At 52.2% G+C, this 10,082-nt stretch overlaps 1 protein-coding gene across 1 annotated transcript; it reads left to right on the forward strand.

Moving 5' to 3' along the window:
* Positions 1 to 2,469: 2,469 nt before the first annotated feature.
* Positions 2,470 to 5,575, forward strand: LOC144180102 (uncharacterized). The gene is made up of 3 exons (XM_077708504.1): positions 2,470 to 2,746; positions 3,573 to 3,732; positions 5,440 to 5,575. Exons 1-3 carry the CDS (start codon positions 2,470 to 2,472, stop codon positions 5,573 to 5,575), a joined length of 573 nt encoding a protein of 190 aa, XP_077564630.1.
* The last annotated feature ends 4,507 nt before the right edge of the window (positions 5,576 to 10,082 follow it).

Raw genomic sequence — 10,082 nt, forward strand, 5'->3', positions numbered from 1 at the left:
GTGCACCGCCGCCCATAGGTCGTTCGCAGAACACCGTTGCGGTGGACAGCGAGGAAGGGCTTTCTTTATTTCCGCCCAAACGTTTTCGAGGATGTTCATGTCCGCACCTTGCGGCGGCCAGTCGAGCACCATCACACACACCTCTCCGACAGGTGGTTGGAAACGCATGCAGCAGTGTGGACGAGGCTGCGGTCATGTTCGTAAAAAAAAAAAAAACGCCGTCGGGAAACGGTATGTCCTGCGCGTACGGCAACATGATAGTGTCCAGCAGGTCTTTATAAATGGCAGCATTGAACCGGCCATCCAGGCGTACGAGTGGACCCAAGCCGTCTTTGGAGATGGCACCCCACACGCGCACTCCGCACCGGCCGCTGCTGGCAACACGCTGGATATTGGAGGCGTCGAACCTGGCTAAAGCAGGCACAGCAGAAGACAATATAATTTTAGATCACAGCGACTCGTGAAGACATTGCATTACCGCGATAATGGTTGGATGCGCGCCTGCGTGTTGCCCAGGGGGCAGGGAGCGCCGGTTCGTTAATCTATGCGAACTGCGTGCATGAGCCGCTGCCCACAAAAATCTTCAAAGGGTGTCAGTTTGGCCGAGTGTGCAAGATGCTTATCGGACTCCGCCACGAATTGCGGAACAGTGCAAACCATTCCAAAAGCTGCAGCTGCCGCAAAGCGTGAGAGGCAGTCAGGGACCCTTTAACTCACGTTCTACTATTAAAGGCGAAGCTGACGCGTGAAGATTTTTTTTTCTTTCCGCGCAATCGCAGTAGCGCTAATGTCAAGGCGACGACAAACGGCGCTGGGGAAACCGTTATCAGGCATACTCCGTTTCTTCGTAGTACAACATGCGCTGGCGCAGCTCGACATCTCTTTAGCGAATCGCGGTTACGCTGACTGAACGCAGTTACAAACAATTTTCCTCACGAAAAGGAAGAACCATGCAGAGCATTCGGTTGCCCGTCTATCACATACAACGTGAATATGCACAAACCGAAAATTGTACGACCTACCTAGTGTTCTCCCTCCTCCAGACGCGCGGCCGTTGGTCGAATCGCGTTGTGAACGTCGACTCGTCCGTAAAAGGGACCCCAACATGCCCCCGCTGGAGGGGCACGAGTAAATGCAGAGCATTAGCGGCGTTACGGGCGTGGCGGTGGCGATGGGTGTTGTAATGGTGGTGGTAGGGTTGTTGTTGGTATGATTGGGGAGAGAGAGAACGAGACGAGTATTAGGTAACGTCAAGTGTTATTATTATTATTATTATTATTATTATTATTATTGGTGTTATTATTGTGCTTAGCAACTGCGACAACCGCGACGAGAAGAGAGCGAAGCAGAACTGGAGTGCGGCTGACGCGCCGACACCCGGGTTTATATTCCCAACGAACGCAGTAGAGGGAGAGGAGGCGGAGAGAGAGCGCGCTATCACGCCACCGTCACACCACGACGCGCCCGCACCTGCTGTTGCTACGGTGCTTGCAACGCCGGAGCGCGCGCTGCACCTGTTGTTGCAAGCGTGTTGAGGGCGAGGAGGAGTGGGGGAGAGGGCGCAGCTGCCGTTGGTGCGGACGCCGAGTTACGGACGCATAACATCGTGAGTTAAAGAAATGCTCTGCATTTAAAAATGACGCTGCGCCACTCTTCCGCCTTCCAGGCCTGATGCTCACGCGCGAACACCAACCTTCTGCTTCGGTTCTGGGCAGAAAACAACGGCTTTTGCGCCGCCACACGGCTTCGAAGGCCCGCAGAGTACAGACGCTCACGTACCACTTGCGTGGTGGCCGCGAGCCTCAGGTCATTGCGGATTGCTTTTGCAGTCAGCTTCGGGTCCTCCCTTGCCGCTGCAACGATGCGCTCGTCGTCGGAGTCGTTTGTCGCTGTCGGTCGATGACCTCGGCGCAGGTTCTCCAAGCGACATTCCGTTTTGTACGACCGCACAATCCTGTTTATCGAAGAGCGGGCGTGCCCAGTCGCATCGGCAATGTCCTGATCCTGGAAACCTGCTTCAGACAAAGTCACTATCTGCAAGCCTTCCGCCATAGCATGCATGCTATATCCCCGGCATTTTTGGTTGGGAATGATTGGCGCCATGGCGTGGTGTTCACGTTATATAGCTATCTCTATCCTGCTCAAATTCCCTGATTACGTGGGCAGTAAAGTGGGCGGCGTACATATGGTCAGGTGTCCATCAACGCTTGTCTTTCCTTGACCGTCACTTGTCTTTCGCCGCTGAGTGTTTGTCTTTATTTCAATTTTTTGTGTCTGTGTCTTCTGTATCGGTACTTCACTTGTTCAGCGACCAACCACAAGGCGTGTAGTTGGTCACCTGACCATTTCTACACCGCCTACTTCACTGGCCACGTAATCAGGGAATTTAAGCCGGATCCAGATAGCTATATAACGTGTACACCACGCCATGGCGCCAATCATTCCCAACCAAAAATGCCGGGGATTAGCATGGCGGAAGGCTTGCAGATAGTGACTTTGTCTGAAGCAGGTTTCCAGGATCAGGACATTGCCGATGCGACTGGGCACGCCCGCTCTTCGATAAACAGGATTGTGCGGTCGTACAAAACGGAATGTCGCTTGGAGAACCTGCCCCGAGGTCATCGACCGAGAGCGACAAACGACTCCGACGACGACCGCATCGTTGCAGCGGCAAGGCAGGACCCGAAGCTGACTGCAAAAGCAATCCGCAACGACCTGAGGCTCGCGGCCAGCACGCAAGTGATACGTGAGCGTCTGCACTCTGCGGGCCTTCGAAGCCGTGTGGCGGCTCAGAAGCCGTTGTTTTCTGCCCAGAACCGAAGCAGAAGGCTGCTGTTAGCGCGTGAGCATCAGACTTGCACGGCGGAAGAGTGGCGCAGCGTCATTTTTACGGACGAGTCGACGTTCACAACGCGATTCGACCAACGGCCGCGCGTCTGGAGGACGGAGAACACTAGGTAGGTCGTACAATTTTCGGTTTGTGCATATTCACGTTGTATGTGATAGACGGGCAACCGAATGCTCTGCATGGTTCTTCCTTTTCGTGAGGAAAATTGTTTGTAACTGCGTTCAGTCAGCGTAACCGCGATTCGCTACAGAGATGTCGAGCTGCGCCAGCGCATGTTGTACTACGAAGAAACGGAGTATGCCTGATAACGGTTTCCCCAGCGCCGTTTGTCGTCGCCTTGACATTAGCGCTACTGCGATTGCGCGGAAAGAAAAAAAAATCTTCACGCGTCAGCTTCGCCTTTAATAGTAGAACGCGAGTTAAAGGGTCCCTGACTGCCTCTCACGCTTTGCGGCAGCTGCAGCTTTTGGAATGGTTTGCACTGTTCCGCAATTCGTGGCGGAGTCCGATAATCATCTTGCACACTCGGCCAAACTGACACCCTTTGAAGATTTTTGTGGGCAGCGGCTCATGCACGCAGTTCGCATAGATTAACGAACCGGCGCTCCCTACCCCCTGGGCAACACGCAGGCGCGCATCCAACCATTATCGCGGTAATGCAATGTCTTCACGAGTCGCTGTGATCTAAAATTATATTGTATTCTGCTGTGCCTGCTTTACCCAGGTTCGACGCCTCCATATATCCAGCGTGTTGCCAGCAGCGGCCGGTGCGGAGTGCGCGTGTGGGGTGCCATCTCCAAAGACGGCTTGGGTCCACTAGTACGCCTGGATGGCCGGTTCAACGCTGCCATTTATAAAGACCTGCTGGACACTATCATGTTGCCGTACGCGCAGGACATACCGTTTCCCGACGGCGTTTTTTTTTTTTTTTTTACGAACATGACCGCAGCCTCGTCCACACTGCTGCATGCGTTTCCAACCACCTGTCGGAGAGGTGTGTGTGTGATGGTGCTCGACTGGCCGCCGCAAGGTGCGGACATGAACATCCTCGAAAACGTTTGGGCGGAAATAAAGAAAGCCCTTCCTCGCTGTCCACCGCAACGGTGTTCTGCGAACGACCTATGGGCGGCGGTGCACGCGGAATGGCAGAGGCTGGCGGCGTGCTTCAGTTTCGCCACCAGCCTGTACGACAGTCTGCACGCAGAATGGCTGCCGTCGTGGCCGCGGGAGGAGAGCCGACGCAATACTAATGCCCCTAACGAAATACTACACGCCAACGTGCTTGCAAAAAATGCGTCCTTCCTTTTTTTCTTTTTTTTAGTTTGCATCATCCTGGAATAAAGTTTGCTATTCCTTTGTGCAGACGTTCGTGTTATTCAGATAAGCGTGACCATGCCTTAAACGCACATTATCTGTGCCGCATCGGAACGGCAGGCGTAAGAAGAGCGCGCGAGCAGACGATATCGCGAAATTGGCTGCGCGCACCGCCGGGCGACTCCCGTCGGCGCACACACGCGCTCCAGTCTTACAGCGCCCCGCTGTCGCCGCGGGGAACCACAGTCCCGCTCATTAGCAACCGGAAGCAGAAAGCCTACGGGCAAACCGCTCTCACCCTCGCGGTATACCACAATGCAACACCTCGCTTCCACGGGCATCCACGGGCGGCGCTGCATGTGCCGGCGGCCACGCGGCCACGCGCTCGCAGTGTTGCGTTTCAATCCGTGAGCACTGTACATCAGATCATTCTGTGATGAGAACACACACAACACTTGGGCATGGGAGCAGCAGTAAACTACGATTGCTAGAACACTTGGCATATAACGAGGTTGCGCGACAGACCTGAACAAGACGAAGACAAGAGATGTCAGCCATGAGTTCAGCAGTGCCGCTCTCATGCCCACTGAAGTGTCGCCAGACGAGGGGGCTTCTAATATCCTGTTGCGATGGTGCTGCTTCAAACGATGTGGCTCTTGAGTTAACTTGAAGAAAGGCACTGATGACCACGCATTCGGCATGGGCGCTCTGGTAGATGCTGTCGCTGCTTTCGGCCTCCCCCGAGATAGAGAGCGGCGAACTGCAGCTACTGTGCTCCTGCGGAGGCAGGAAACAAGCCACGCCAGAACCTGAACAATACGAAGGCAAGAGATCGCAGCCATGGATTCAGCAGTGCAGCTCCCATGTCCCTTCATGTCATAATCGCTTTAGATCAGTCTGCCGTCTTGAAGAAGGCAGAGTAGATACGGCTCAACCTTTCTTCCGGACACCAGTACATGATTACGAATGCCCATGTTATGGCGGCCCCGGCCGACTCGAGGAACAGGACAATGAGCAAGCTCATGCCGCTTTCCTAGGTCTAACTGGAATGCAGCTGTCTAGTCTCGGCAACACGGCGCTCCTTCAGCATTGCGCGGGAGGAGCAGCAACAGCCGAAATGCAGCGGTGGAGGCAGTACCCGACGCACTGAACTCCTCTGTCGAAATAATCGACAAGAAACTACATGTAAATCGCCATCCGGTCCTCAGACTCTTCATCATGGCACAGCAGACGATACTGAGAAAACACCACGCAAACGCAGTCGTGTGAGCGGTCAGTCTCTACCTGTTTTACACCGGCAAATACCGGCAACCCAAGTGCAAGTTCCGCAGCGGCGACGACGCCGTCGAGCACGTTGTCGGGCTCGGAGACCGCACCCTGGGCCTCGTGCCTGCACCTGTTCTCAATCCCTGACCCAACGGGCATTCTTCCGTGTTTCCGGGATTGCCCTAACCCCGGCATGGACGGGACCTGTAGCAGTCGTCCAAACTCTCCCGAACCTGTCCGAAAAACCTGGCTTCCTTTGCACGCAAAAACACAACCCGCCATAATCGCCGCCCGCCATTCCCTCTCGCCCTAATCCCCCTCGGAAGCTTTAAAGGCTTATCCTGGACAGCGCCTAATCCGAGGACCAGCTCCAGTTTGTCGGCAGAGCTGATGCCGAGTCCACGGCCCTCTGTTTGTGTTTTCTGCATCAGAGTACGGGCTTCGTCTTCCCTTCCCATTTGAAGGGCCAATAAAGTGTGTTCAATTACTGCCAGCCAACTGCTATGAAGTAGAGCGCCATTTTGAGCAAATCGAGGGATTCCGCATTAAGAAACATGCAGCAACCTACTGCGGATGTCACAGGAGAGAAGATTTTCTTCCCCAACTTGTCAGCGCGGAGAAACGGCGCGCACTCAGCGTACTCAGGTTTTCCTAGGCGCGGTATAGTTAGTCGCTCACCTGCCACCGTCTCCACGAACGTCGTTAAGCTGGCCATTATAAATGAGCAATTTCTCAATTTATGACTGCAGAAGAAATGGCCGTCAAGCACGGAGTGAGGATGGGCGAGGGGACAGCTCTCCTGTCCCATTATCATCTTTCCCCGTCAAAAAGCTTAACTTCGTAGCTGATGTGCTCTGTTCCCATGTACAAAAGAATGTCTGTGCAGTTGATTGGCTGCACTCCTTTCGCCCACGTCATGTTAATTTAGTGTTATCGGTAAACAAGCCATGAAGTGTGCCGGAACTTTCATCCCGGCAAGCGTTGTGAGACGCGTCGGCAGGTTGCCTCCCGCTCGGCGGCTTTCCGGATGTGAAGGGTCGAAGCAGTGCTGCCCACTCCGCTTGCTCACCGCCGGAGGCGGTGCATTGCTTATTGCACGAAGCTCACCCGGAGCACGTACACTGGGCGTCAGAGGGGAACGTTCATGGAATCATGGAAGCTGACTGCCTCCAAAAAATTCCATGGCCACAAGGAAAATAAAAAATGAACTTTATTGGCATCATGCGCAGAATACACAATGCCGGAGGCCGGCAGTGAAAGCTATCTCAAGGCCAGTTAACGGAGCTGCGGGCTCCCCGTTCAATAATGACAGTACGCGTCTTTCTAGAACAAAGAGGCGTTCTTTTTTTTTTGTTTTCAGGGGCTGGTACTGGTTCGGTGATCTCTAAAAAGATCCAATATTTGTTTTTGTGAAATGAAACATGACAATGTTTATCCCAAGGCAAAAAAAAAGTCTCGTCATCCTGGCTCTCTGACAGTGGGTGTCCAGCGAATCGGTTGCGAAACAACTACGCCTTCGGGCTGGGATATGCAGTGCTTCGTTGGTTTCGTGTTTACGCAAGGGCAATCGGCTTGTTGCCAAGACCAATCCGAAACGCCTCTGTATTGTGCGGTTGTTTGACTGAGGTCGTTGTAGCATGCACGCCCAAAGTTGTGCAAGACAGAAGCCAGAAACTACTCCGTCTTGTTTAGCAATTTTAATCTTAAAGTCGTCGACGAAAACAACTAGCTTGTCCCGTTACAGCCTTAGTCACACAAACTGCTTACATGTATGTGTATTTAAGATTTTCCTTAAGTTATGCAGAGTGTGAAGATCGGAAATCTGTCAATGATGCTTCCACCAAACTCGGTGGCAATGGTCACTGGTTTCATCATCATCAGCGAGCGTAATGCTTAGGGCTCGCACGAAGCGGAAATCGTGGGAAAGCGCTGGTAAATACACCACTGCGGGTATTTGCTGCTCTCTGCAGGCACGTACCCAGGATTTTTTTTTCGGGAGGGGGGGGGGGGGACACCTAAGGTAACTCTCCTATGCAAATTAGGGGGGAGGGCCAGGGTACCGGCCGTTACTGGTATAAACACGATGAACACCTCACAAGGGCGCGTAAACCTGCAAAGAGAAATGAAATTAAGTGCATCCGCTTTTGTGACGGAGGCGAAAAGCGAAACCACTCGTGTGTTCGATCGAGATTTCGGCACACATTAAAGATTCCTACGCGAAGTTTGCAAAATTAAAAAAAAGAAGAGCAGTAATTAAAATATTTACAGGAATAAATAGACGCACTGCACAGTAACTTTACATTCTCTCTGCTAATGCAGAGACATATTTCCGGAGCATCCCACACGTTTTACTCAATTTAAGTCGGCAGAAACAGAAATGCGTGTAGGCACTCGAGAGTTCATATCTCCGCGGCGAACCTCTTGCTCTTCCGTATTTTTCTCAAAAAAAAAAAAAAACCTGGGACTACTAGTTATGAAGACGGGAAACAAAATGCTAAGTATATCAGAGATGGCATACGCCTAATTCCTTGTGTTATTCTATACCCTGAAACACCCTCAGAGTTCAACGGTTAACGCTCTGTCATTCAAAGCTTCAACGTTAAGGCCTCGGAAATTGCAGTATCGAGACGCACTGGACTGCAGTATATGTAGAAAAAAGACTTTGTCAAGCATCAGCTCGTCAGCGCTTCCCTATGCAAGTTTCTTATTTACAGTGATGCGCCTTGTCGCTTCCTAGGCGTCGCAGCATGACTTGCCCTGCGCATGCTGTCTTTGCCCATAGCAACAGCCCAGGATGCAAGGCGGGAATGAGCTTCTCCTCCGTCCTCTCGTTCGGCCCGTTGGTGAAGTAAACTTGTTGCTATCTGCGGACACCTTGACGATACTCCGACATCACGAGACTACGCTATGTTTAATGCGCCTCGCATTTTCATCCAATGTACTCGGGGTTTTATGACCTCTCTAATACAAAGAAACAGTTCAGTGTCCAATGTTGAAGCCGAAATTTCCCTCAGCCAAAAGTCTGGTTGGTGTCCGTCGAGATGTCCGGCCCGGGTTCATTTTCACCAATGACCCGCTGCACATCCGTCTCTCTCATGTTGAACATTGGCCACCTTGACTCCGTGCCCTTCCCCGCTCAAGCACGGTGTTCTCGAGGTCTGTTCATAGGAATACAGCTCGGGGTCCGTAAACCCGCAGTTTTGCATAGCAGCCATTAGCTGCAATGGGTCTCAATCAACAATGCCGCTGTCACTGGCTTTAGTTGTCCGAAGGAATGCCGCCGGTGTCTCTTGCCGCCATACAACTGCGATGCGCGGCTTCACTTCGTCACCCTGCCGTCGTCGGGCTTGGTAACGTCTTGCCCTTCCTTCGAGAGCGATCCCGCCAGTCCAGACGGACGCGCCGACTGTAGAACAGGGCATTTGTACTCCCACTGTAACGTTCCCTAAGCGGGTGTAACAGTCGTTAGAGGCACCGGGCGATCGGGCCAAAAATCCCCTCGCGCCACTCCGGTAGTCGCCATCAGGCTCTAAGCCTTTGTGTCGCCTTGGTTTGTTCGGCGGACGCCGCACACGTGCGTGAGCCGGACGTTGGGAGGCATTCCGTACAGAAACCCTACAGTGGGTTTCTTTGCTAAATGAGAATTTCCACGAAAACCAGTGAAAAACGCGCTGTGTGTTCGACTCAGGGAAGGAAACGGTTGAGCCATAAATACCAGGCATGGGTGACAGTACCCACCGACACCACGGCGCGCTAGGACGGAGGGATTTGTTGAATGTTTAAAGACAAAAAGTTTTGTTCCCCACATAAGCATTAGCGACCAGAGCCTCTGAAACCTCCACCCTGGCGAAACAAGCAACAAGTTGCTGCTGTCCGAAAGAACCCAAGCACCGATTGCAGTCGAACAGGGTACAGGGGGTGCGTGCAGCGAACGGACAGTGCCAGGCCGGCAGCAGAGCACGAAGCCAGTGCACAGCGGTACTGGCTTGCGTATAAACGGAGCAAACAAACCTCGCCTTTTTGTTTTTTTCAGATCCATTGTTCACCACCAAATAAGGCGTATTTTTTCGAGAAGAACTTAATCCACAACCCAAAACTGAGTCAGATAAAACTTCACTGCCAAGAAAATCCTGGCAACTTTCCCCTAGAAAAAATGTGGCAAGAAAATAGTTGAGGCAATGCCCAGCAAACGTGTACGCATATCTTACTTCGTATGGAAAATGAGCCAGACTCTGCTGTGGCATGGACCAAAATGAGCCGGAATCATTTGCGCAATGGTATTTCACTTTTGGTGTGACTGTTCGGGCTGTTTTGTGAGCGTTTTCATCAATTGTTTTTGCTTTTGAGAGCTGGCTTATCATGACATCAGAGAGAAATGAGCAGATCGTCAAATGATCTGCCGCCACGCGTCTACGATAACCTGAACCGAGGTGAACGAAGTGAAGCGGAGAGATTTGATGCTATCATTTTATCCAGTCTCCATCGTCCATACGGAGTAAATCTGGTTATTATCATTATTAATACTCCCATATTTCCCATTTACGTACGTAAAAAATTAGCTGCCGCTTACAAGGCATGGCAAATCCCACCCTCTCAGTGGGTACAAGCCACTTCATTAGGGTCGAATCACGAAATAACCAAGCCCCCAACATGC

The sequence above is a fragment of the Haemaphysalis longicornis genome, unplaced genomic scaffold (assembly GCF_048455015.1).
Source record: "Haemaphysalis longicornis isolate Haplotype H1 unplaced genomic scaffold, Haemaphysalis longicornis Haplotype H1 scaffold_4, whole genome shotgun sequence".
Lineage (NCBI taxonomy): Eukaryota > Metazoa > Arthropoda > Arachnida > Ixodida > Ixodidae > Haemaphysalis > Haemaphysalis longicornis.

Coding starts and splice junctions, on each gene's coding strand:
- LOC144180102 (XM_077708504.1), top strand. CDS start 2,470: ATGGCGGAAGGCTTGCAGATAGTGACTTTGTCTGAAGCAGGTTTCCAG. Junction 2,747..3,572: donor GGCCAGCACGCAAGTGATAC/GTGAGCGTCTGC, acceptor TGCTTTACCCAG/GTTCGACGCCTCCATATATC. Junction 3,733..5,439: donor CTGGACACTATCATGTTGCC/GTACGCGCAGGA, acceptor GTGAGCGGTCAG/TCTCTACCTGTTTTACACCG.